Here is a 27,776-nt window from a genome sequence, read left to right as displayed (position 1 = left end):
TCAGATGGTTAAGAGTCTGCCTTCGGCTCAGGTCATGATCTCAGGGTCCTGGGATCGAGTCCCGCATCGGGCTTCCTGCTCCTTGGGAGCCTGCTTCTCCCTCTGCCTCTCTCTCTCTGTCTCTCATGAATAAATAAATAAAATCTTTAAAAAAAAAAATTATAAACTGTCCAGAAACAACTTTGTGTTTTTTAAGTTCATACCAGGTGAGCCTGAGCACATGACTTCACCTCCCTGTGCCTCAAAGAGATACAGTAATGATACTGCACCTCACAGGATGTTCATGAGGATTAAATGAGTTAATATATGTAAATACAATACAAACAGTGAGTACCATGTGTTACTATAAGAATCTAGGATGTCTGAACCCTGAGGGCATCCTGCTAAGTGAAATAAATCACAGAAATACCACATGATGCACTTATATAAGGTATCTATAAAGTAGTCAGGCTCCTAGAAACAGAGAGTAGCATGGTGGTTGCCAGGGGCTGGGGGGAGGGGGCAGTTCGAGTTGTTGTTTGTAGGGTGTAGAGTTTCAGTTATGCAAAATAAGAAGGTTCTAGAGATCTGCTGTACAGCCTTGTGCTTATAGTTAACAAGCCTGTACTGTATTCTTAAAAATGTATTAAGTTAGATCTCATGGGGGTTTTTTGTTTTTGCCACAATTAAAATATATATATATATTTTTTTAGTCCCTAAACCCTCCATTTTACTGAATTTTCTCAAGGTTAAGGGACTTGTCCAAAGCTCCCAGCTAATAAATGGCAGAGGGCGGCAAGAATGGAGCCTCTGACTCTCAGGGCTCTTTTCCCCGCCCCAGGTGGGGCATCGGTCCTGTCTGTCAGCGTCCAGACTGTTGAAGGGCCATGTTCTGCCATCCTGGAGGGGCACACGCACACTCCCTCAGGAGGAACGCCTCATGTTTTGGCTCCGTAAAATTCTTCAATGCCCCATAGGTTGGGCAATGAGAAATAAATAATCCAGACATTGGTGTTATTGATGGGTGGCTAAGGCTTTGCAAACAGGGGGAGTAAACAAAAGGACGTCTTCATTTCAAGCTTCATTAGAACCAGCAAAGACTAAAAGTCATTTTTCAAAATGGCGGGTGGCGTCAGGCATCTGTCCCCACCTGTAAGGGGCACTTGGTCTATAAAAGCAGCAAAAATAATTGTGTCTTCTGTGTCACTCGGGTAGAAGCTCCTGTCCTAATTAATTCTTATCTCCTCCTCCCTTTATAAACATGCTCGGGGAAAGTGACATCCTAGCATTTTGTTGTTGTTGTCTCTCTTCCTAACGAGGAATTCTCTTTGCTTAGGCATTTTTAGATGCTGATTTTTCTCATGTCCTAGAGATGCTTCTAATTAGTCGATGCTTCCTTTCCATGATAGTTCCCCACAGAGAGTGGGTTTGGACTGGAGGAGGGAGCAATGTTGTCACCTTATCAAAGTGCCACTGATCAGGTTAGCTTTCTGGGGTACTCATTCATTTTTATGCCTGTCTGGAAACAGAAACGGCAAGCTCCTTGCTAAGCGGAGCTGGAGATTGCTGGGTTTTGCAGAGCCTCCTAAAAGAGCTCCCCCAGCACCCTTTGATGAAATGCTGCCTTGAAGCCTTTGCAGTAGTGCTCACTAAAGAGATGATCTCCTTCCTTTCTCATCCATGGAAAAACACTAGGCTGGGGACAGTATGGCAGAAGCAGACTTCTGTATCACCTTGTCCCCAAATAACCTGGCACCCACCAGGGGCTGTCTGCTGGCTGGGGGCAGGCCCACTGTGCTTTCCAGAGGCTAGGTACACAGAAGACTGTCCCTTTTCCTGCTCCCTCTAGGAGCACAGGGACCCGCCAGGCCAAGGATGGTGTTGTATTCTTAGGGTGGTTCTTCCACTGCTGACAGAGTCTGAGGACACCAGAGACCCAAGACTTCCCACCACTTTTCAGAGCTAGAAGGAGAAACTGGTTTGGGCTTTCTTTCAGGACTTGTATCAATCAGCCTTTGCTGCAAAACGAAGCATCCCAAAATTTGATAGCTTCTTAAGACAATAAATTTCATTTATCATGATTCTGGGGGGCTTCAGGGTGGTTCTTCTGGTGAGGACAGCTCAGCTGGGGTGGGATGGTCGACATTCATCTGTCTGGTAGTTGGGAGGCTGGTTGATCTGGAGCGGCCTTCTCAGGAATGGCTTATCCCATTCTGTGGCAGGTCAGCCTGGGCTTCTTCACATGAGACATCAGCATTCCAAAGAGCAACACGAGAGGGCAAACAAACCCCAATACACAAATACTTGATGGATCTCTGGTTGTATCATATTTGCTGTTGTCCCGCTGGCCAAAGCAAGTTGCATGGCCAAGCATAGAATCGGTATGGGAGGGGAACGCTCAAGGGCATGGATATGCAGAAGAGTAAACAAATTCGGGTCATTCCTACAACATCTGCCCAGCAGTGGCTTGTCATAGGTGTGTCCTATTCTATCCCTGTCGGGCAGTGTGTGGGGTCAGTACGGGTGGCTCTTTTAAGGAAGACAGGACTGGGAGATGTTCTTCTGTAGTGGGAGAGTATAATGGAGTTTGACCCATGTGGATTCAAATCCACACATCCCATTTACTATCCATGAGCCTCTAGGCTGGTGAACTTCACTTGTCCAGGCACCAGTTGCTTCACCTGTAGACTGCACTATGCATACCACCTTCATGAGGTTGTTCAGAAGGACTGGACGGTGTGATGTTTGTGAAGCCATGAGCGTCTGACATTGGCTTTCACTGGGGGGCAGCTTGGGCAGAGGGGGTGAGAGGGGATCGCCCATGCCCAGGAGGCTTGCCTGAGTCCTGGGCTACAGTGCTCCCAGGCCCCGAGGCCAGGGAAAGACCCTGGAAAAGGGCAAAGAAGGCTCTCCTGGCTTCTTGGAGACTAAACCCTTGTTCAGATATTTGTTGTTTAAATCAAAACAAATAAATCACCCCTTCTTGGTTGCTCATGTCCTAGCAGTGGCCACTTGGCTTCCATAACTCACCTTGTCCCCAAAATAGCATTTGCTCCTTGTTTTCAGAGGCATTGGGCACTCCGCAGCGTTTTCCTTCCTGATGTCCTGTGCACAGTCCTCCTGATCTGTGTTGTCCTCGGCACCTACTGATGACTCCCCTCCCCCTCTCTGGATGTTTCTTCTCAGCTTCCTGCACCCGTCCCCTTCCTCTCCTTGTCCTTTCCTGGTTGGTGTTCCCCAACTTCCATCCTTTACCGTGTTGTTACCAACTCCATTTCACAGGCTGACCCCGCCATATTCCCAACTCAGGGACCATCTACACGCTCGTGATTGTCTTCATCTTTCCCCGGGCCCTACTTGCCTCTTGAACTGCAGATCAGTTGTTCAAATTCAGTAGGTTGCAAACAAATATACCTGCCCCATCCATCTTCGTCCGTTTGGGCTGCCATCCGAAGTACCACGGGCTGGGGGGCTTAAACCACAGAAATCTGTGCCTCTCTGTTCTGGAGGCTGGAAGTCCAAGGTCAGAGGGTCAGCGTGGTTGGTTCCTGGAGAGGCTGTCTCCCAATTCCATCACACTGGGAGTCAAGGCTTCAACATATGACTTTGTGGGGGGACACAATTCAGCCCATGACACCTCCTGCGCTCCTGCTGTCTTCCCATCCACCTTCCTCTCTTCCCAGCACCCCAGGCCTTGCTCTCTGCTCTCCTCGGCTTCCTGCAGCGCCCTGACCAAGCCATCCCAGTCGGCTGCTGTTCCCGCACCTGAGGTGGCGCTCCACCCTCAGCCGCAAGGAGACTCCTGCTCATCTGCGAGCATCCAAGCCCGGGCTCATCGTGGCCAAGCCTTCCCTGCCCTCTGCTTCCTTTGTACCTCGTACGCCCCCCATTTATCACGCGCCAGAGTGTGTTGTGGGCCGTTTCCCCTCGTGGTCACTGCATTCCTTGAGGGCAGGAATTACCTCATTCGTTTCTCTGTACCCCAGTGCCTAGCATATAGTCAGGACGGTGAAGAAGTATTGAATGAATGAATGAACGAACGAATGAATGAATATGGTAAGTCTGTGGACGAGGGCAGTGGGTGAACCCAGCAGCCTCCTCCTTCCCACACTGAATCACCTCAAATGCCTCGTTGGCATCGGCTGCCTGCCTGTTCTGCTCAGTTCTGACACCACCGTGTGTTGTCCTATCGTCTATCTGCACTGATTACCTTGTTACCTAGTCAGGACCTTCTGCTGTCTGTCTGTCCCTTGTTTGAAGGGCGCATGTTGTCCTAGCTGCGCCCTCGCTCTGGGCAGGGGCTGCGGGTCATGCTTCTGTACTTCCTCGGGCCTTGGACATTTGGCAAATGCGACTCTTTATTCATAACTGACCGGGCTTCCCTTCGATTCCCCACTGCTTTCCTTTCCTCCGAACTGCCGTCCTCTTTGGAAAGGCAGAATGGCCTAGGAGTTCAACGTCAGCAGACCAGGGCTCCCATTTTGCCTCTACCATTCCCAAGCTGGGAGACTGGGAGCCAGTAGCTTCCCACTTTGAGCTTCTACTTCCTCACCAGTAAAATGGAGATACGATCACCCCTGCAGGGCTATTGTAAGGATTAAACGAAGCAGTCGATGTCAGGCACTTAGCACGGTGCCCAGCAAGGAGCAAATGGTCAGTCAGTATTGGCTGCTGTGAGTGGTGTTGTTTGCAATATGATTTTATCAATAAATCTTCCCTGTAAGGATCTAGCATAGACCAGTCCCTGGCCAGCAGCTAACATGTGGAATGAGTGTTGGTAGAAATGTCAAACTAGCATGCAAATGGTTTCATAGGGCCGCCCCGGAAGCTCTACCCCTTACTCATTAGTTGGAATGAGAGACTGATTTCCTCTGGGATGGAAGGAGAACGTCAGGGCAGGGAGACCTCCTGTCTTCTCTGTGAACATAACCGTTCTGAATCTCATCTTGGTACAGGGTGGGCTGTGCTGGCTCCTTACCCACACGTGCAAACACTGGGACAGCCAGACCCAGGAGTCCCTCTTTAATCAGGCTTTCTTAGAGGTCATCTGCCAGGCCCTTCCCATCCATTCATATCAGGAGGTGAGGGTTTGCTTTTCCTGGACTAAGTTGGTCTCAGCATGGCTGTCACTTATCTTGAAGGGCTTTCCTGACACATCAACGAGGGGAAGGCAGCCTGCAGGACCTGACGGGATCCTGGGCGGAAGGGAGACCCGGGCCACACCTTTCTAGCACCGGGCATGGCTAGGCCAAGGCTGAGGCTGAGGGCGGCCCTCTTGCTCTTCATCATCCTCTTATGATGGAGTCCTGTCCATGGGAGGTGGGAGAGGGGGGCTGAAGCCTTAATAAGGGCTTCACCCACCCCTCACCAGTGGTGGCCCCTTACTGCCTTCCATGGCTGGCCGGTGGCCACTCAACAGGGCCAGAGAGGGGACGGTATTCTAGCCCCAGCTCTGTTTGCTAGCGAGGCAAAGCATGCAAATGATTCTTACCCCCATGCTTTCCCTTCCCCATCCCGGCTCATAACTGGGTGAAAGGACACAAAATAATAGACTGTTTTTAATGGGAAGGTTTTTATGGGGGAGCCTAGCCCAGCGCTGAGTTGAACAGCTACAGCAAAATCACCTGAGAAACTGTGTTCCAAAATACAGATTCCTGGGACTCACTCCCAGAATTTCTAATTCACTTGGTCTGGCTAGGAGCCAGGAATCTGTACCTTAAAAGCTCCTAAGAGATTTTGCTGCTCAGCTGGGTACGGAACCACGAGCCTGCGCCCATGGCCTCATTTCACCAGCAGGGGCTGGGGTGCTCTAGGGACCCAGAGAGGTCTCACGTGTTGACAGGTTAGTGACAGAGGCCCGAAGTCCCATAGATGCTGGTCTAGCCCTCTCTTCTCCCAACAGCCAGCCACAGCCAGATGGCTGGGATCTGGTCACTGGGGTGAGGGCCAGCAGTGGGGCACGGACTCAGGGGCCCCCAGCTGTGCGTAGTTCCAGGGAAGTGGAGGAAGGAGCCAGGGCAGAGAAGAGGAGCTCTTTGACCATTCCTTATAGAGGCCTGTACTCCCACTCTCCGCCCTCCACAGCCACCCATGACCGTGTAGGCGGCACCTTTACAACCCACCATTGCTGGCGCTGGGGTCCTGTTAGGGGTCCACCCTGAAGTTGGCTGGACGGTGTCCCAGCTGCGTCGATTTGACACAGAGGCAGAAGTGGAAGTTTACCAATACAGACAACCCCAAGCCCCCGAGTACACTGAGTACATTTGTCTTCTGATCTGAGCATTAGGCCCTTCTAGAAAGATGAGACTGTCCAAAGATACCCAGCCCTGCTCCCCACATTTCACTCCGGGAAACCTCTGGAATGGCAGGTGCAGACCCCACAGAGATAGGCTAGGCATCTGGACCGAAAGCAGCATTTAAACCAGGAAAGCAGAAATCCACGTGCCCTGGGCAGCCCCGGAAGGGGAGAGCTGTGCAGGGTGCACGAGGGGGCCTCCTGCCACAGGGACTTGAGGGCCCAGAGCTGCAGTCCCACTGGGAAGATGTCTTCCTCAAGCCCCTCCCCCCAGGGCTTCAGATGGCATGGGTGCTGAGGAGGCCTGCCGTAGGCCTACAGGGATGGGAAGAGAGGCTGTGTGGCCTGGTTCTTGCTGGTAGTCTTCCAGGAAGGTGGGATCTTTCTTTTCTTTCTTTCTTTCTTTCTTTTTTTTTTTTTTTTTCCTGGTAAGTGAGAGGCAGTTTGATGGCACTATGAGAAAGCTTCCCCGGGCATGCAGACCTTAAGTAAATAAAAGCACAAAAATAGATTTTTCAAACCGTGTCCTTCCAGAGCATAGGAGGATTTACTGAGAAATTGGATTGAATTCCCCCGGACTCACCTGACTGCTGAGTGGAAGAATTCAAAAGAAAAGTGTGTGTGTTTCCCCCCGGGCCGATCGGCCAAAACAGTGCCAACAGCAGGGCTTGTGTCTTTAATGGGTGACCCTTCGAAAGGCAGCTGGGGTGTCTCAACAGCAGGCTGGGGACCGGGGCTAAAGCTTAGCTGGGCCACCCCTCCACCGGAACCCTCCACTCCCTGGGATGAGAGGGAGATTTATTGTAGAACCTCTGCTCTGCCTGAGCATTCTAGATTGATTTCCTGCAGGTATGAAGACCACGGGGCAGCCCTCAGGAGAACAGGGTTGTTTTTCTAGTGGCACTGAGGGATTGGCTCCAAAGCACCCACGTCCGACTCTCTTCCACTTGGGTATCGAGACTGCAGTTTGCCTCATGGCCAGCCCAGGACTGGAGTGTAGAGTATGACCACAGAGCGCAAAGGAGGTTTTCTCCTGAGCCCCAGCATGAAGACTTGAACACCAGAACACTGTTAGCATCATGAGCACCATCAAGCAGGTAGGCTTTCAGAAGCCAGGCTCTAAATGGTCCCAAACCATCCAAGGACCTAAATACAGTGCCCAGGACCACATTCCGTAGAGTTTGGGTTCTAGCAGAGAATTTATTATGGATGAGAACCAGGGGAATGCTAGTATGCCGGCCCTCCGAACAAACTTAAGAGCCCTCATTGTATCGTTTGCTGATTTTTGAGGTGTGAGGACTCCCACCGTGGTGAATTTCGGAGAGCCAACGGGAAGCCGCTAAATGTGGAGAAATGGAAAGAGAGGCACACACTTAGCTCTCACGAGCAGTTCAGGGCAGCTCCAGCGCACCGGTGTCTCTAACACATAGATCCCTAGCGCTCATGGTAGAGATACCCAGGAGGGGCCCACGAATCCACATGCCACGGAGACTCACAGTGGCACCACCCCCCCACATGTACAGAACACACCTTCCCTTGGCTAACAGTCTTTGAACCAGTGAGAGGCTCCATATCACCGAACTAACGCTGGTGCGTACCACCAGCTGTCTCCGTATCAGTAGTTTCTATGAGAACGACAGCGTTTGGACAGCTTTAGGGGAGATCACATCCCTTGAGGAACTTGCTTAAAGTCCATCCTTCTAGGCGCCACCCCCAGAGAATCTCCTTCCACAGATCTGGGATAGGGTCCAAGCATCTACATCTAGCCACCAAATAGCAGGGAGGATTCACACCTTGAAAAACCCTCATCTACTGTTTCCTCCCCCTGTGGCTTTGACGACTAGAAGTTCAAGGTCTGGAGGCTTTGAGCATCATGATTTCATTCTCCACGTTCCCTGTTTCCCTACAGTGAAACAGGATTGTTTTCTTCAAGTGCCACCGTGCAAAATCAGATTCCAAATCCTAAGACTAGCGAACATTTATTGAGAGCTTTGCAAGCACCAGACATCAAAGTGTGTGACCCCCGTCTCCTCCTCACAACTACCCTGTCATTATCCTTCCCATTTTGTGGATGAAGAAACTGAGAAATTTCTCAAGGGTTCAAATCCAGACAGTCTGACTCCAGAACCCACGTGACCCCAAGCTGCCTCTGCGAAGCAGTGATCCTCGGAAGGCATGTGGCTTTTGATTCAGCGAGCGCAGGCTCTAGTTCTGTCGGGTTTCGTGGGCATTCAGTTGAGCGCCTGCCAGTTGAGCTATCTCATTGAATCCGCCCAGCAACCTGATGGGGAGGGTATGGTTGCTATTTCCCAGAAGAGCAAAGATAAATCCAGAGAGGTTCTGTGGCTTGCCCGGTGTCACGCAGCCAGCTAGAGGCCGAGCCGGAATTTGTCGCTCAGCCCACACTCCCGCACAGCTGCCCCGGCCACGTCTCCGGGGCACTGCCTGATGCACTGGTGCTCTTTGAAGCATTGAGTATATTTCTGGCTGCCTTGATTTTTGACTGTTAAATGTCTGAGTCCGTATGTAAAACATTAGTGTGCAAATGGGGAAGGTAGGCCTATCCACCACTATCTGCATCCACCAGGTACAGAAGGCCAAGTGCGCCGATACATGCATGCAGTAAGCACAGAGCAAGGGTTAGTGGTGTCTGTGGCAGGCTCCCTGGAGGAGGTCACACTAACGCTGGCCTGGAAGGACACGTAGGACCTCCGCAAGTGTGGAGGGAGGGGTAAAGGAAGGGCTGCCGGGGAGGAGGACGTGGTCGAAGCTGACTGAGGGACCCAGGGGCAGGGCTGGATCCCAGGGGCTCACGGACCCTGCCGAGAGTCTCCCTTTTCCCCTCGGGCACATAACTAGCTTCATGCTTGATTTGTGATGGAAGACATTGTGATTTTTCTCCTCCAGCTGATCGATCTTATTTTCCATTAGTACCTTCAAACAGCCTTCTGTAATCCTCTCTATGGTGGATTTTTTTCTTACTTGGTCTCTGCTCCGAAATCTGCCAGCTTGAAGCACTGACCCAGCACAGTGGCTGCCAGGTGTGTGTGTGACTGGTTTGAGGAGCCTGCGTGCGATGAGATGCTCCTTTCTGTTCTCTTAGAGCAGACATCCCTTTCTGGTCTTCACGAGCAGGCACAGCGGGAGTGGCCCTGAACACCCCTGTAAGCACCCTGTCCCGGGGGGCTGCCTTGGGTATCTGTCAGCAGCATCCTGCAGTCTGGCTCTCCCAATGGCTTGAATGCTTTGGACACTGATTCCCAGGGACATTAAACAGTTCTTGCCATGGCCCTCTGGCTATGCCAAGTGGACGTTTCTCATGACAGAGCCAAATGGCACATCCTCCCCCGAGCTTGGCAGCATCATTTGAGTGATCACTGTAGTCTTGAAGGGTGCATGTAGGGCTCCATAGCCTTGACAAATGACCCTCTGGAAAAAAAAAATGCCGCCTTCTCTTTGCCAGTTATAGCCAGACCCAACTCTGCATGGCACTCAGAGCCACTGACAAGTGCCACAGGATCCAGGGGTCTCTTATCCTTAGACCTTCCGAATGGGAATGAGCTCACCACTGCCAGGGGACTCATCAAGACCACCAGGCACTGGGGCCACCCGTCATTCTGTCCACTTGTCTCATGGCCTCTGTGCATACGGCTCTTCTTCATCCTCGAATAGGCAGGCATCACACTGACGTAACCCCTCATAGCTAAGCAGGGGCTAGCATGTCTGAAATGATGGGGGCATTTTCTGGGGCAGGTGTTTTCTTGACCCTGTGGTCTCTATTGCATGTGCTGGATGGCATCAGGAACGGTCATTTGATAGCTGAAGCCTGCCATGTTACAGCCTCATGAAGGCATCTTTTTGTGTCTTTAAAAATGTTGCATTTCCAGCATTCGTGAGGCACCGCTGGAGGGCTTCTTCATCGACTGTGCAGGTTTCAGCAGGTTCCAGCAACATGTCATCCCAGAAACCCCCCAAACTGCCGTGCTGGCACAGTAGAGCACCTGTGTGGTAGATGCTGCCTGGCCCCTCTGGTCCATTTCTAAATTAAAATCTCTACACAGTGATGGCAGGCCAGTGAGACATTCTTCCTACATAATTGTCCTGATCTTAGCAGAGCTATGAAAGCCCTCAACATGGCATGGTTTGTTTCCCAAATATGGCTGGGTACCCCAGCCCCATCCCATTCCTTTGCCTGGGGCTCTTGGTCTTATTTTCATCGAGATGGAAAGCCTCTCGGCATGTGAATCTCAAGAAGCAAGATGGCAGACATCAAGTCCTTCAGTATGCCTTAGAGCAGCCTTTTTTAAAGTCTAAAGCATAGTCAGGTTTTGGTGAGAAGGCTGAATTCAATTGCCTACAAGGAGAACTTCGATTCAGACTTCTGCTTCACTCCTACTGTATGAACAGAACTGTGCTGGGGTGGGGAAGGTGATGCTGTGCATGAGGCTTGGTCCATGCTTTCATGTAGTTGATAATGCAGCCCTTGAAAACCAACTAATACTCTTTTGGTGTTGTCTAAGTTTCTCGTTATCTTTTGTTTTCTTCTTTTCTAAATTTTTATTTATTTTTATAAAGCCATCTCACCCTTGTCACCCCAAACTGTAGCATTTGGTATAGCAATAAAATGGGCTGAAACTGAGTTAAGTCCACCTCAAAAGCACATTGCTCAAATAATATAGTGCTTCCTAATAGAGAGATGATGATGAAAGAAGGAAGGAAGGAAGGAAGGAAGGAAGGAAGGAAAAAAGAAAAGAAAAGAAAAGAAAAAAGAAAGAAATGATAGACATAGAAGATAGATAAGAGAGGTAGGTAAGTAGGTAGGTAGGATAAATGTGATCAATATATCAATATAGATGATTGTTAGATCTACATGGATGATTGATGTGAAAGATATGGGAGATGAGATAAAGACAGACCAACAAATAGATGGCCCTCACTAACTCCTCTTAAGAATAAGCCACTAGGATTTCGTGCTTGATTTACCTTTTCTAGAGATTTCCTTTGTAACATAAATGTGGCATCCTCCCCTCCTTCTTGGCCATCTTTCTCCTGACACACTCCCTGTTGGACCTTCATCATAACTGAAGAGCTAGAAAGGAATTAAGGGACTGGTTAGTCCATCCTCCAGACTCTGTCAGATTGCCACAACAAGAAGGTAGACTGTCCTATATGAAAAGGCACCAAAGAAGATGTTTCCATTGATTTCCCCTTGACCCTTTAAGTAATTCTTCATAGCAGTGCTCTGTACAGTCTGGAAATTATTTTTTACCATCCCTGTCTTATAAGGAAAGCCATTATCACCTCCTCGTCCCCAATCCACTGCCCTCTTCCTTGAAATATGGCACCTACCTCCACCTCTCATGATCTCTCTTGGGTGGGGGATAGAAGGAGGGAGGGCATCACAGACTGCACCAGGAGACCCAACCTGGACACAAGAGATGCCCAGGATGGGGGTGGAAGGAGTGACCCCAGAATGAACTGGAAACAGGCCTCACTCAGACCAGCTCTTAAATTTCCTATCCTGAATGAGGCTCAAGGTAGGAAAAGCCTATTCCAAACAAAGCCTACTGAAGAAGAATTGAGGAAAATTACCCAAGGAGGCCTACTCATTTTGTGAAAACAACTATTATCTCAACTGTAGTCCTCAAATTGAAGGTAATGTGGGCATAAAGATTCAGGTGAATATTTAAACATTTAAATGACCCAGGTGGGAGGGGCACCTAGGTGGTTCAGTCAGTTAAGCATTTGATTCTTGGTTTTGGCTCAGGTCATGATCTCAGGGTCGTGACATCGAGTCCCATGTTGGGCTCTGGGCTCAGGGAGGAGTCTCCTTGAAGATTCTCTCTCTCTCTGCTCCTCCCCCGACTTTCACACGTTCTCTCTCTCTCTCTCTCTCAAATACATACATATATACATACCTAACAACCCAGGTGGGAGAACCTGAGAGGAAAGGAGGGAGTCTGGGGATGACTTGCAGCCACTCCAAAACGTTCATAGGCCCTTCTACTTACCTGAGGCCTGGTCCCCTGGAGGAAGGGACTAGAATTTCCCCCAGTAGGTTGATGCTTCTCTCTCTCGTTGAGTCATAGTGAACTATACAGTTTTTACATAGCAGGCCTTTGGCTGAATGTGCTATATCCACCCTTGTCCTCTCCACAGAACATTTCTCTCACTGGGCCAGGGCACTGGGGCCAACATGGCAAAGGGGGTTGGAGGCTGTCCTGCCCCTCTGGCTGATCTCTGAACACAAGCAGCCCTTGCTCTAAGCATAGGACACCTTATCAGGACTCAGCAACCTGCCAGAGTGGTTACATGTCCCTCATCTGTCCTGAGGGCCAGAGGTGGGGATGTCAGGCCAGAAGCCACCAGCCGACCTGGCTGGAATGGCAGAGAAGGATGTGTGTGACTGGACAGGGAGGAGCCTGGGTGTCCCTGTGGCTGCTGGAAAGGGAGTCAGGACTGGGTTTATAACCCCGGGCAACATTTTTAGGGACAAATTGTTGGCATTGTTGCCTAAGCCCTGCAGAGGCAAAGGGGAGCCCTTTGCAAAATGACTTTCTTAGCTACCGGGGTCATTGCTGACCTGGTAGATCCTCTGCCAGGTTGGCCTCAGATCACTCAGTGGGCCCTGGGCTGAGCCTGGCTACTGTGTTGGTCCAGTGTCAGACGGGAAAGGGCTGAAGCAGGAAGGACTGGGGGAAGTCTCAATCTTCCAGGCCCTAGATCACTCACTGCCTTGATGTACAAGACACTTTACAGCCCCAGGATGAGGAAATAGAAAATGAGACCGGGGGAGCACTCAGTAAACACCCCTAAGCCCACCCCAAATGCTGGCTCTGAGGGGGCCATCACTGGAGGTGGAATGGGGAGCAGCCGTATTTGCCAGACAGGGAAGGATGCAACCTTCATGACTCTGGCACAGTGAGGGACAGGAATTAACCACTTCTTCACTATGATGGCCCACCTGGCACTTCTTAAATTCTTCTTAAATTCAGGCAGCATTTGTCTTCCAAGGAGCTCATGAACGAACAAATAGACATAGTTATTGGCCCCATAATCTTAGATAGCAGCATGGATATTAGGGCAATTTATTATCATTTACAACTTCCCCCTTTGAAGGAAGAGAAAAGAGAAAGTAAATCAACTTCTTGGGACCTTCCGCCTCATGAACTAATTGACATTTATTAAGCAGCTACCACGGGCCAGACTGTTTGGCTGTAGAGATAGAAAGGGCACTGAGTCACAGTTCCTGTCCTCGAGAAGATCCCAGTCTGGTGAGAGAGGTGTAAGCCACATGCTCTGGTATAGCCTGGGAGCTGTGGGCACATGTGGAGGGCACACTGGGAGGGGGGTTGACTCTGCCTCTCCTCTGGGGGAGGCAGAGAAGGCTTCCCAGAGGAGGGCATGGGTGAGTTGGAGAGACAGGAAGAAGGCCAGAGATAATAGTATATTGTTCCTTATATCCTTACTGGGTGCCAGCCCCTTCACACATGTGTCCTTTAGTTCCAGATGAGCAAAACAGTTTAGAGGGGATTGTCATGCCAAATGCAGAGTCAGGATTTGGACTCAAGGTGGCCTGACTCCGGGGCCCAGCTCTGGGGCCCTGCATTGTACGAGGCCCATGTCTCACAGGTTTTGTTCTAAACCCTGGAGTACAGTCTCCCCCTGGGTCCAGCTGCATCCCACCATCCTTCCTTGTGCAGCAGGATGGGAGTTCTGCTGGATCTGAGGGGAAGCCAGAGGAGAGTCTGCTGAGAGGGGCCAGCTGGAAGCCTGAGGCCCAGGGAGCAGCCCCCCTCACCCCACACAGCGTGACTGCATGGGTGTTGAAGGCCCTTCTGAGCGGGGAGGGATTAAGCTGTCTCACGTGGCCGAGGCCATAGCCCTGTTGGCGGGGGTTTGTGGGTTGGTTGGGTTGGGGATGGTTCACACAGCATCACGGGGAGCATCCACCTGCTACCGGGCCTCGCTCCCGGCTGCAGCCTTGCAGGGCAGGGGGGCAGGGGGGTGCCTTCCGGCCCAGCCACAGCATGAGGAGGCTGGGGACCCCTTTAGTCCTGGTCTGTCAGAGAAGAAAGGCTCTGTGCCCGCCGCCCGCGCACGCTCGCCCGCCCGCCCTCATTGATGCTGAAGAGCTCACCGCTGCTGCTTGCTTTCTAGTCCTCCTGTCAAGTTTCCGTTTCCAGATTTCATTGTTTTTGAAGCCCTCACAGTCAGGCCCTGGGTTTTCAGAGATCTGAAAGATGGAAAGTGACCGCATTTTTTTTTTTTTTTCATTTTCCTAGAGGGGAGTTCAACATTCTGCCGGGGAAGTGGGAGGTATTGGGTCTGAGGTCATTGCTTTGAAGACCCCACGTTGTTTTGATGTCTGAATTTAAGGAGATTTTGGAGTTCAGGAACACATAGAATCACGCTGTCAGAGCAAAGGAGAAACATTTTTTATATCCCCTCAAGCTTTCCATTTGACACAAGTGATTAAAATGCAGCCGAAAACTCCACCGGCAGAGAGAAAAGACGAATTAATAAAAACTGTGTAATGAGCATATTAAGATTAATGGGGGACAGGAACGCGCTCCAGAGCAGCCTCTCCCAGCGTGAGGAGCACCCCTCCCGAGGTGGCACGCTTCGTTCCTGTAGGTGCCCTTCTGCGTCCGGATCAGAATCCGCTTGGAGGCAGTCATGTGTGTCTTTGAACCACAGTGACTGTTCTTCCCAACAGTTTCGCCTGTTTGAGTTTACGTAAGGGGAAGCCCACAATTCGCCACCTCTGCCGGCCACCAGCTCATCTTTCTGGTAGTTTTCCAAGGAAGTCCGGCAGCTCCCGGCTCCCCAGCGGCGGCGGTCACGGGGTCGGCTGTCCCTGAGATCCTACCGAGCCCTGTGTGTCCAGCTGTCTCCCATGGGCAGAGGCGTGCATCTCAGGGCTCACGTTCACCTTCCTGGAAAGGGTGTGGTGGGTCACAATTACATAATACAACCTCAATTTTTTGTTCATTACAGTAGTTTTTTGGAGTCCGTTAAAAGGGAAGCATCACTTTTTAAATTACAGGAAATTGTTGTTATAATAGAGTATTATGGCAATGGCTACCTTGACGTTTTTATAATTCCTATAGCAACTAGGGTGGTTTCCCAACCCTGGACCGGACTTCTGGGGGAAACTGAAGGACATTTTCTGGGGCTTTTTTTTTTTTTTTAAATGGAAACTGAAATTCAGCGTTCTGTTTTGCTGTCTTCCTTTCTGCCCTGTGGGATTTTCTCTAGCGAGCATAGATATCACTGACGGCTGATAAGCTGTCCCACTGCCTTCAAAGCAAGTCTGCTTCTTGCAGCTTCTCTGTTACAGCCTGCGCTCCGCTCGGCATTCCCACTCGCAGAGGGAAGGCATCAATCCTGACTCATGCCTTCTCAACTTTTTCATCTTCTGGGCTCGCAACCAGTTGTTGCTTCATAATGTCGGAATCTTGGGCTCTGGAAAGCGTCCAGGGGCAAATTCAAAAGCACACAGCATCTAGTTTGATCCCGAATCCACAAAAACAGCTGTCTTCCCTTCTTAGCAACACATCCTGTACAAATAGCGGATTGGAGATGTCACCCTGCCTTTTCCTTAACTACAGCCATTTTCCGATTGTGAGGACTGGATGCAACGGAAGTTCATACACACACGTGGCTTTGCGTGTCGAAAGTGCTCCCCTCCAAAAGCTGTGTATCTGGAATAAAATGCTACTCCTATCCGGCCAATTTCTTTTAGGTATTGACTTAAGAAACAGTCAACCAGCTACACCAGGACATCAGAGTTACTGTTTTACTTTCATAGAAATCATTCTGTTTTCCTAAACTGTCTCTCTCCTGCCATCACAGCTGAGCTCTGTCCCCTCCCTCCCTCCTGGGCTGTCTGGAGGTGGGGTGCGCTTAGGGAGCGTGAGGCCGTCCGTAAGCAGGCCGAGGTTGCCAGCCTACACTGATAGCATGAATGCAATTGACAGTTGACTCTGCCACAAATGAGCATTTTAGAAGTAGTTAGGTAAGAGAAGTAAAGGAGTGCCCGCTTTAAATCGAGGCACTGAGAATAGTCTGCGATAAATTTATAAGCAGCATTAGGTTAATACCATGAGCCAAATCTGTGAGTAACCTCTGTAAATAACCCTCAATAAGTATGCATTAAGTTGACAGACATTGGAAAGAACTCCAGTAACTTAATTCTCGACTCCCTGCTATTCCCACTCCACCAACCCCACCCCCTTCTAGCCACCAGACCACGGACACGTGGCCTCTATGTGCTCATTGGATACAGAAAGTGATCCACACATATACCTGGCTCCGTTGTGTGTGGGTTCTTGGGTTCATGATCAGGACCCCAACCATAACTTTATATTAATATAATGATTTCCTCCCAAGTTCACAGAAGACTCTCTGCATCCCACTGTGGTAGATGATGAATATAATTTTCTCCATTTTTGTAATTAGGGAAGTTAACACAGGGAAGAGTGATGGCAGAATGGGTGTTCGTCAGTGGTTTAAATGTTTAAATAGCCAGCTCTCCAAGAGAAGAACCCAGCTCTCTCTGGCTTATGGTGGACACTGATTCACGTGGTGTAAATATTCCCACCTTGGCTGATCTAAGCTACCCACATGCCTCCCTGAATGCTGAGATCGGAAGATACAGTCAACTCTTGTGAGCTTGTACAGCGGGCTCCAGCATAGGATTGGCGCTAATGATTCAGTTCAGGGCTCCAAATTCCCACGTGACCACTAAGGACCAGCTCAGGCTGCTCTAAATCCCCAGTGAACTCTCAGGCTGAGCTCAGGCCCTGACTCGCTGGATTGCCTTGAGAAGTGTCTTTCAAACTTTGCGTTGTGACCTATTAAGGAGTCCTGAAATTTTGAAATCTCAATGAGCACTTTTTTTTTTTTTAAAGATTTTATTTATTTATTCATGAGAGACAGAGAGAGGCAGAGGGAGAAGCAGGCTCCCAAGGAGCAGGGAGCCCGATGCGGGACTCGATCCCAGGACGCTGGGATCTTGACCTGAGCCGAAGGCAGACGCTTAACCATCTGAGCCACCCAGGTGCCCTCAATGAGCACTTTTTTAAAGCAATGAGCATTTTTTAAATGAAGTAGAATATAGTGAAACGAAAAGAAATGAGTAGAACAGAACATATCAGAGCGTAATGTACATGTTCCAAGGAGAGATGATGGATGCATGGATAGATGGAAGAAAGGAAGGAAGGGAGGGTGGGAGGGAGGATAGAGAGATATGTATATGTGTATAGTGGGTTGGGGTCAAAAACCAAAAAATACCGGCCTAGAAGCAAGTGTACCTATTTCCCGTATCTGCAAAATGGAGCTAATGGAGTTTGCTCCCTCCCTGCTCTCTCAGGCCAGGTGCATGACTAAGGTCACCTCTGCGATAGTGCCCTATCTGACCTACAGTTGTTTTATTTGCAGGGGCAAAATGAGGCAAAACGGAGAGGTTTGGCTTTCTCTGGGAGATGGTTGAACACTTTGTTTGAAACTGGGCAAAGTCTCATCATTTTTGTGCACATGCTTTCTTAGAACCCAGCCACAGCCAGAGAGAGCCCTCCCAAAGGCCCTCATCAGTCCACGCACGTGAGCAAATTCTGTAGGTGGGAGGGTCCCCCGGGCTTCCCCGGGAAGTCTGCTGTGAGTGGTCGTGAGGGAGACACAAAGGATGTGTTGCCTGGAGCAAGGACTCTCCCAATGGAGAAAGAGTCAGTTAGTTCTGGAAGGTAGGAGAGATGAGCTTGGTTAAGGCTTTCTCCACACTCTCCTGGATCCCTGGTGGAAGAAAACATGACCGTTCACGAACCATCACAGCAACCCCGTGAACTGTGAGCCCCATTTCATAGATGAGGAAACTGACAGTCAGAGAGGTTGGGCACCTTCCCTGAGCTTGCACAACCATGAGCCTTGTACAAAAAAATCCCTCCTTCTGACTCCAGGCCTGTGCTCATGCCAGTGACTCCCCCTGAGCCTTGGGAAAGCCTGTTAGTCGCCCAGGAGACCCTTCCAAACTGGTTTTTTCATCCGTGAATGGGATTTTTGCTCTGTCAAGGAAGGAAGCAGCCTTTTGCTGAGAGGGAGCATTGTCTTTAGAGTCACTGTGTCCTGGCATCTCAGCCCAGTTTACAAATCAGCGCCCCGAGATCTCAAGCAAATTACCTTTGTTTCCTGCCCTGGAAAGCGAAGATGATGGCAACTTTCTCGATTCATTATGAGGATTAACCAAGATAATGTTATCACATCACAAAGTCGAGAAGGATCCATATTAACCTCTCAATGGTGGCTACCCCGGGGTGGTCTCCTTGCAGGTGGTTTCACTTTTTCCCTGTTTTCTCATCTTTATTCAGTGGTGCTCTGGTAAATGCTTGAAAACCGGCTCTCCGAAAGACCAGCCCTGATTTGTACCCTGTGCCCCTTTCCATAGTGTAAATACTCCCACGAAGGCTGATTTCAAGCTACCACCTTGAAATCACTGAACGAACTGAGGGGAGACGTGCTGGGACAAGCCCACTTCAGCACACCACTGTTGCTCTCTTCACTGTGCACTGAATGTGTTGTTTGGGCAGTAAGTTGAGAGAGCGGAAATTAATGAATAGAATACCTAGCATTGTGCCGGGCGCAACTGTTTTCGGTTCTGCCCGACCTTCCTCCATCCCCAAGCAAACAGCACCCCGACTGTGATGGCCAGGCTACGTGAGGTGGTGGTCTTCTGAGAGGTCAAGGGCCCTTATCTTGCTCCCCATCTGCCGGGCGCTCAGAACCCGGGCAGCCTGCAGAGGAGATTCCAGAGTCGGCCGACTGAGGAATAATCAGGCAGGCAAGCAGGTCCTTTAACTTTACAAGGGAGACACACTTTCAGCCAACGTGGGCAAGGTTGAAACTGCCCTAGAGGAAACCGAGAAGGGTCTCAGTGGAGCGGAGAGCGTGAAGGGGAGCGCGCGTGTACGCACGTACGCACGCACGCACGTACGCACGCACGCACAGCCCTGCGGCCAGCGTCTGGCTAGCCTAACACATGACCGGAGAGGAGGATGTGTCCCTTGGGGGTAGGGGTGGGGGTGGGGGTGGGTGCTGCAGATTTCTGAAGGATTACAGAAGAAGCGGGAGTCCCGAGAGCCCTCCGACAGGTGAGCAGGTGTGCACAGCAGACGACAGAGGGGCAGAGGGGCGGTCGCCCCCACGCTCTGCAGTCTCCGCTTCTCGGACGCCGCACAGCTTCCTGCACACAGTAGGCACTCAAGACATTTTTGTTCACGCTTGTGTTTTTAATTCATACATTTCTTCTGTTCCTGCATAGCTTAATCTATTGCAGAAAGGATGTAAGGCCCCTCAGTAAATGCTTGTCGAATCAATAAGTAAGTCTTAGCCCTCACCAGCTCCTGGTTTCACATGTTCCCGGATGTAAAATGTGACTAAATCTAAATGAGATGCAAAATGTTAATAAAGTTGCCGGTGATTTTTTTTTTTAATTTTTTTCTGGCTTTTTTGCATTTTTTTTTTTTAAATTTTTTACTTATTTATTTGACAGAGAGAGACACAGCGAGAGAGGGAACACAAGCAGGGGGAGGGGGAGAGGGAGAAGCAGGCTTCCGGCGGAGCAGGGAGCCCGATGCGGGGCTGGATCCCAGGACCCTGGGATCATGACCTGAGCCGAAGGCAGATGCTTAACGACTGAGCCACCCAGGCACCCCTTTTTTGCATTTTTCAAATGTATCTTCAAAGAACGTGGATCACTTTTGTTATTAAAAAAAAAAGAAAGAATATGTATTATAAAAATAACCTATAATAAAGAGTAGAACCGAGTGGTATCCCAGTTAAGGACACCGACAGACATCCCCTCCACTCTGTGGTGCTTGAACCAGGGGCCGCGGACACATTGGGTGGGCCCAGCATGGACCTCCTCATGCTTCAGGACCCTTGTCACAGCTGGGTTCTTTCTCAGCCTCTCTCTCCTCGGGCCTCCCACCCACCAGGTACTGACTAATAACGTTCCCCTGCGGTAACAAGTCTTAGTCAGAAGTGGGAACAGAGGCAAGTCCTAGAGAGGGGAAATAACAGGCCGCGCACAGGGCCACCGACGAGTGAGAAATTCAGAGGGCCTGCGTCCCCAGCCCCACCCGTCACTGCGGCAGAGGTGAGCGGGCCCACATGCACCTGCAGTTCGAGGAGGACCGGCTGCGGCCAGAGCCGGTGGCATCCTCGTAGCCACATGCCTCCTCCAGGGCAGCGCGGGACTCAGCCCCTTGCCCGGTGACAAACATGTCCGTTCCGCTTCTCTCCGGGTGGTGGGGCTGCACCAAGGACGCAGCGCTGAGACTGCCCCTGTGAAAGCATTTGCTGGGTGATTAATGAGCCGTCCCCACATCATGAGGGACTCGGCTCTTCCCTGGGACCTAGCTCTGCAGCTGGGGGAACCTTGCTGCGTTTGCCGGTTCTTTGTGAAAGACACAGGTCGAGTCTAGAAAATGAGGCTTGGGGGGTGGGGTGAGGAAGTTCAGGAGCTTTGCCACAGAAAGCATGCTCGTGCATACACGGTCTTTTAATTCCTCTGTCAGCCGTGTTGGTGCTCCCGAGCTTCCTGCTCTCTGTGATTCTGGAGCGACTCTAGAGCTGGTGGGCTGAGCGGAGGCAAGGCCAGGTGCCCCTGGGGCTCCGTGTGCACCCAGTGGTACACAGGGAGATGTGATCATGTGTCCTCAGAACCTAACTTTCTTTTTTGACAACTTTTATTTACACACTGTACAAATTCACCCATGGAAAGTGTATGAGCCGGTGGTTTGTAGTATATTCACAAGATTGTACAACCATCACCACCATCCGTCTTAGAACATTTTTGTCACCCCCAAAAGAAACCCTGAACCCTGTAACAGCACCCCCAACCCCTTTCAGACCCCCCAGCCCAAGCCAGGCACAAATCTAATTTTTGTCTCTCTAAATTTGCCTGATCTGGACAAATGGAATCCTACAACATGTGGCCTTTTGTGTCTGGCTCCTTTCACTTCACATAATGTCTTCAAGCGTCATCCATGTTGTAGCAAGGGTCAGCACCTCATTCCTTCTCATGGCTGAGTAGTATTCCGTTGTCCGCTTAGCATGCAATTTGTTTATCCTTTCACCGGTTGATGGACATCTATCTGGGTTGTTCCCACTTCTTGGCTGTTGTGAATAATGCGACTATGAACATGCATGGATGAGTTTTTGTGTTCCTTGAGCCTCACACCTGATTTTTTAACAGTGTATAGCTGATCATGTCACTCGTTTGCTTAAAAGCCTTCAGTAGCTCCCTTGTTTTTATAAAGTCACGTTCAAAATCCTTACTTGGTCCGCAAGGCTTACAGCTTCTGGGCTCTCCCCTTGTGCTCCTGTTCCAGCCAAAAGGTTCCTCCGACACACTTCCTACCTTGGCAGACCCCGAACCTTCCTCCCTGCACCCCCTGGCCTTAGTTGAACCCCACGCATCCCGAGGTCTCAGCCAAAATACCCCCTGCACGTACCCCAGTGAGAACCACGTGCTGACTTGTGTGGTGATCTGTCTAGTATTTCTCTCTTCTGCCGCCGGACGCCCCAGGAGAGCAGGGCCCTCGCTGGCATTCATCCGTCGGCCCGGCACCAGCTCGGTGCCTGGCACTTAGGCGCTCCGTAAATATCGGACAAATGAGGAACAGGTAACCGGGAGACTGTGAGGTCTCCCTCAGGTGGTGGGGAAACGCAGGCAGTGGCTCTCGCAGGCCTCCTGCCCCCCAACCCACCTGAGAGACCTCTGCTAAAGTTGGAATGGGTTTGGGGGAGCCCCCCATCCTCAAATAGCTAGAGCCCCATTGGGTGCCAGCTAACACGTGGGCTCTGTCTCGGGGCGAGGTAACTCCCCATGGCACAGGACTTGGGGCAGCCCCCCCGCCCCGCGCTGTCCACACCGAGGGTTACAGCGGCCACCTCCAGGGGCGACGACATGGGGTGGGGGGGCCCGTGAGGCTGCAGCTTTTGTGCGAGCTGGGAGCTGCGCTAGCACAGACCATGTTCCCTTTAGTAAAGATCGTTGCCTTTCTGCGTGTCTCATTTGAAACCCTGTCCTTGAGGAAATTGCGAGAGGAAACAGTAGACCTTCTGAGACTTAATTGCTTTTTTCAAAACACCGTGTTTTCATTTCCCCCACAGATATGCACTTATTTGGCCACTATCCCGCACATGACGACTTCTATCTCGTAGTGTGCAGTGCCTGCAATCAGGCCGTCAAGCCACAGGTTTTCCAGGCGCACTGCGGTAAGTGGACCCCCGCACCCCGCCGCACGTTCGCAGCCGCCGCTCCCGCCACCGTCACCCCCCTTTGGCTCTGGGACGGCCCGGGGTCGGCCCGGTGTGCCTGCCTCAGCCTGAGGCGGCGGGGAAGTTCTTCCTGCCGCTCTGCCTCTGCTCACAGGGGAACGATTTTCGGAGCTGTAGTCCCCCTTCGGAAATGCTCCGCCCTGTCAGAGCAAATGAGAGAAAACCTGCAACTTGTTTAGGGAAATGGGACCAGACTGAAGCCATCCGCCCAACCTGCCGGGGGCCTCCCAAGGTGACCAAAGGAGAAGGGCAGAGCGGTGGCTTGAGGAATCGCACCTGCAGCCCGACATCCCTGAAAGAGGGGGCCAGACTGTCTCCCGGGGTTTACCCTCAGAGGGGCTGGGACTCAGGGGGCTCTTGGGCTGCTGCCGCAGGAAATGCCTGGTTCTTACAGCCTCAGGTTCAGTTTCTCTCTCTCTGCAAGAGTGCTTTTTGTTTGTGTTTGGGAACTTACTTTCCCTCCGTATCTTTACATCCTTGGTGTGATAAATTCCCTTTGGTAGGTCAACAGCAAACCCTAGACCCGCCCTTCAGAGTAGGTGCCACGGACATAGAACAGATAAAGTCCACGGGACTGCTACCTCAGGAACACATAAACAGCTACTGACCTCAGACAGGCAGTTACTTAACCTCGTGGGATAGAAGTTTCCTTATCTTTAAACGGCGAGTTGGACCAGATGATTTCCAAAGCTGTGAATCCCAGAAGAGGCTTTCCCAATCTTTCTACTTAAGCCCCACTCCCTTTTTGATGAACGTAATGTCTCGCTGCCCCCTTTTACTGTGATAGCTCAAAGCACATTAAATATCGTGCCTAAAAAAAATCAAAGCAATAATAATATTGGGTATGCTTTTGTAAATTATACATTTCCCCTTTCTCACAGAGTTTCCGACTTTCCCCCACCCCCTTCAGTTGTCACTGTTCTGTAATAAATAGGTTTAAAGTGAAGGGAGTTGCTTATCCAAGCTCCTCAGTAAATGTATTTGGGCCTTTAGAATAGTTTTTATGTATTCTAACATCATTTATGAATGTGTGTATATATGATATATCCATATCTAAATATATATAATTTGTATCAGTGTGTGCCTCTGTATACGTAGTGGGAATATTTTGTGTTTTTAATATTGTAGAAAGAGGATTCAGGATTTAGTGGCACTTTCCAAAACTTTCTTACCTACACAAGGCAGAGAGAGGGCCCAAGATAAAGTGCCATACAGAGCTCTGTGTAGAGGCCCAGTCCCCCGACGTCCCTGCAGCCAGCTCTGTGAGCTTGGTTTCTCTTTTTCTTCCGTGAGGAGTGATTTCCATAGGTGCTTCTAGCTCTAACATTTTCGTTTCTGGCAGACTGAGCATGAAAGGAGCAAGTTGTGTGCTCGGCACGAGCTGACCTTCTTGCTCACTGCTCTGCAACAAATGACCCTCTCTTCCTCCAAGAGGAGAGAAAAGGTCAGACCTTCCCAAAGGGAAACTGTCGAAGTCTCAGAGGTGGTGCTAACAGCTGAGGCGACAGGTCAGGGAATAGAAAGCAGAGCAGTGGCGGGAAGATCCCACACAGCTGGTTTGTTCAGTGAATGACCATAGAATCCATGTGGCCGATTGCTTCTGTTTGTCTCGTGAAGATGCGGCGGCTAGAGCACCCCGAATATGATGGGCACTCATTCATTCGCAGGGATGTGCTGCACTGGGACACGGCTGCGAACAGGACAGACAAAAATCCCGTGAGCGTCAAAACCTTCCCTGGCAACTTAATTCACTGGCAGAGTCTGATGGAAGGAACTGGAAAGGGACCTGGGACTCCTCTGTGCCCTGCAGAGTTCTGCCCAAGCGAGGCCTCATCTAGCCAGTCAGAGAGGTCTCGAGGGCTTGGCTCTGTGGTACACCTGCCTCCCTCTGTTCTAGGCCTTTTGGTTCAAGAGCCAAGTCGAGCTCAGGGGGACGACCTAGGGTTCTGTGGCCATCTCCTCTGAGCAGTGGCAGTAAATGAGTTTGGGGGATTGGGGTGACTGGCCTCATCACTCGAAGCCCAGACTCCGTTGAGCTTCTGCCAAACCAGCTGACAAGTAGCGGTGGGAACACAACTGCAACTCGGCAGATAGAGGCGGCAAAACCTCCCTTGTCTTTCAGGTGTGTGTCCTGCCGATTCACAGCCCATATTTATCAAGACCAGGAGAATGCAAGGCAGAGCTCAGAACCACAGCAATTCTTCGGGGGCAGTGAGGATTTCTTAGTTTCCCTGAGAATTCTTTCAGGGGTTTAATGATATTTATTTTCTTGCTGTTTTATCTCCTATGACTGGCCTCGCCATTTCCAGCAAGTTAATAAGAATGACACTGTGCTAAATGCCAGGTACTGTGCTGTGTGCTTTCACTATCTTTGAGTGTATAATCCTCTCAACGGCCCTATGAAGCAGGTACCAGTGTGATCCCTGTTTTGAGCGTGAGGAAGCTAAGGCTCAGGAGCCCCTTGCCTACGGTCTCAAAGCTAGGCAGGTGCAGAGCCTGATTTTGAATGCAGGCTGCGTCACTCCAGAGTGAGGGGCGTACGTAGCCTGCTTGCTTAGCCATTGTCCCTCACTGCCCCTCTGCATGGATCCCCTGCCCTCCCTGGCCTGCCCAAACTCCAGGACCTGCCCCCATTCACTGGCCTAGTACCTGGGAGTACAGGTCTTCATACCCTATTTTGTTATCAGAGCTTTTTTTTAAAGGAATCTCATGAAGAACCCGATCTACAAATATATATGCAAAACAGAGCCATTGGAGTTGAACTTTGTATAGAGGCTCGAGCCCCACCTACCTGGCCTCTCCTGACTCCCAACCTGCCAAGGGTCCATAGAACAGCATTTGAAGTCTGTTGTAATGGAGAGGACATGAGATGGAAGACAGACAAAGCAGTTCATGTTAACTGTGTGACCCCGAGCAGGTTGCCTCTGTCTCTCCACCTTGTCTGCCTCATGGAGTTGCTGGTGCGGAATCGCTGGTAGGAAGCACCTTCTTGCAAATACACCCAGAGCCTGGGTTCCTGCGTGGCATCATGCCCCATTGCCCCCCACTAGATGTGATTTGTCCCTCCTAGTAGCCATCAAGTTTTGTTCTCCTGTGCACAACACCTTCTGCCATGCACTTCAGTTATCTGTGCACTGTCTCGGCCCCTCTACCAGCCTCTCGGATCCTTTCAGGACCAGGGATGTGCCTTGTCAGCTCTGTATTCCCAGCACCCAGAAATGAGCCCACCATCGCGGGCCCTGACCCCAGGAAGCCGAGCTAGGGTGCACTGGGAGGGACATACCTAGGGGCCAGTATGCCTGGGGCCAAATCCCAGCTCAGCCGTGCCCAGCCCTGAGACCCTGGACTTGTCACTTTTTAAATGACAGGGGACGGGATAGTGTGTTCTCTTAGCAACTTACTCATTCACAGCACATGTGATTCAGCTCCTGGATTTTATGGATACTGGCATAGAGAGAGAGAGTTGGGTGCGTGGCAGCGTCCAAGATCTCGGTGTCCTGGTTTTTTAAGTTAAATTGAAAAAAGTACACAGTGTGTGTGTGTGTGTGTGTGTGTGTGTGTGTGTGAGTATTTAGGCAGTTGGTTCTGGGGACTTTGAAGGTTGATAGTAATGTGAAAAATTGAAAGCCATAGTGGAAAAATCATGAATTTCAGAGTCAAACAGGCCCAGGTTAGAATCTTGACTAACATTTACTATCTGTGTAATGTTGGGCTAATTGCATGACTTTTCTGAGCCTCCCTTTCCTCTAAAATGAAGGTGATAGTTCTTGCCTCGCAGTTACTATGAGGAACGGAGATAAAGTAGAGTTTCCTGGCACATGGTAAGGAAATAAAGCAAGGGTAGCTATTATTGTCAATAAAGTGTGGCTATTTCTTATTAAGTTGAATGTTTCTTATGAAAAATGGGAAAACCGATACGGTCAAATGCTTCTTGTCTTCATTCTTGCCCTGTCTCAGGGGATGTGCGTGCTGAGGTCAGCCTGTAGACGTTGGCCTGTGATTCATCTTCAGCCTCGCATACTCTTGGAGGCAAGAATTGTCAGCCTGAAGATGATCACCCTGCCAGGAGTCCCGAGGATCTGGCTTTATAAATATGGTTTACATTTACATGAGGCCCCAGTGTCAGCTCCTCTGAATGTTGTGAAGCTCCAGGTACCTCTCTGGGGTCCCTGCCAAGGTCCATCCTGTTTTGGCCGCCTTGCCAGTACAGATCATGTGAGTCCCCACTCACAGGACTCTCTGCATTCGTGTTTGCTCCTGAGTTTGTGCCCCACGCTGATGTCCCAGGCATAAAAAGCAGGTGTGCCCAGGGGTGAGACCCTGTGCTTGGCACGGAGGGAGGCTCTCTGGGAGCCACCTTCTGGGCCACCCCACCTGGGTTGGTCCTCTGAGGTCTGTTTCCTGAGTCTGTGCAAGGGTCCTTTTGATGCCTTTTAAACCTCTACCCAGAAGATCTAGAATTTTGAGGGATTGCTTTGTTTCTAAAGCCTCTTCAGTGAGTTGATGAGGTGACTTAGGGATAGTCACAGAAAGGGGAAAACAGAAGCCTCGCCTTGGAGGCCCTGACCCCACTCAGCAGGCATCCCTATCCCTCATAGCTGTCCGGCCCAAGTTGTAGCTTGATACGCTGCCATGATGTGATTGGCATATGGTTGGGAATAGCCTTTCTGGGGTCTGTCTGCTTGGAATCAAGTTCCAACTCTTCCGTTTGTTAGCTTTTGGACTTGGGCAGGTTACTTGGCCTCTCTGTGCTTTACTTTCCTTATTCTTAGAATGGATAGAGTGGTGGTTGTAATGATTAAAAGAACTTGAGGCCCCTCGGTGGCTCAGTCAGTGAAGCGTCCGACTCGATCTCGGCACAGGTCTTGATCTCAGGGTCATGAGTTCAAGCCCCGCATTGGGCATGGAGACTGCTTAAAAAAAAAAAAGAAGAAGAAGAACTTGCATTTGGAAAGTACTTCATACAATAGTGAAACAAAGTTTGCTTTAACAAGAAAAAAGTTAAGCTATCAAAAACCAAGTGATAAGCTACAGAGATTTGTAATGAAATCTTGTCCAGGAGCGCCTGGGTGGCTCAGTTGGTTAAGCATCTGCCTTCGGCTCAGGTCATGATCCCAGGGTCCTGGGATCGAGCCCCACATCGGGCTCCCTGCTCAGC

General features: G+C 50.5%; 1 protein-coding gene across 6 annotated transcripts in view; it reads left to right on the top strand.

Moving 5' to 3' along the window:
* Nucleotides 1-27,776, top strand: part of ATXN7L1 (ataxin 7 like 1) — a 236,263-nt gene that overhangs the window by 59,595 nt on the left and 148,892 nt on the right. For all 6 annotated transcript variants that reach the window (XR_010406586.1, XM_064575407.1, XM_054505342.2 and 3 more), the window contains exon 3: nt 22,451-22,555. Coding sequence is in view for 5 of the 6 variants with exons in the window: in XM_064575407.1 (XP_064431477.1) it covers nt 22,451-22,555 (105 nt within the window). In the remaining variant the exon portion in view is untranslated. The remainder of the gene's footprint in view (nt 1-22,450; nt 22,556-27,776) is intronic.

Source organism: Mirounga angustirostris, unplaced genomic scaffold (assembly GCF_029215605.1).
Source record: "Mirounga angustirostris isolate CCGP_5_RB_7025 unplaced genomic scaffold, mMirAng1.0.hap1 SCAF_12, whole genome shotgun sequence".
NCBI classification, from domain to species: domain Eukaryota; kingdom Metazoa; phylum Chordata; class Mammalia; order Carnivora; family Phocidae; genus Mirounga; species Mirounga angustirostris.
Note: the sequence above shows the minus strand (reverse complement) of the source record. Positions and strands in the feature narration are given on the sequence as shown.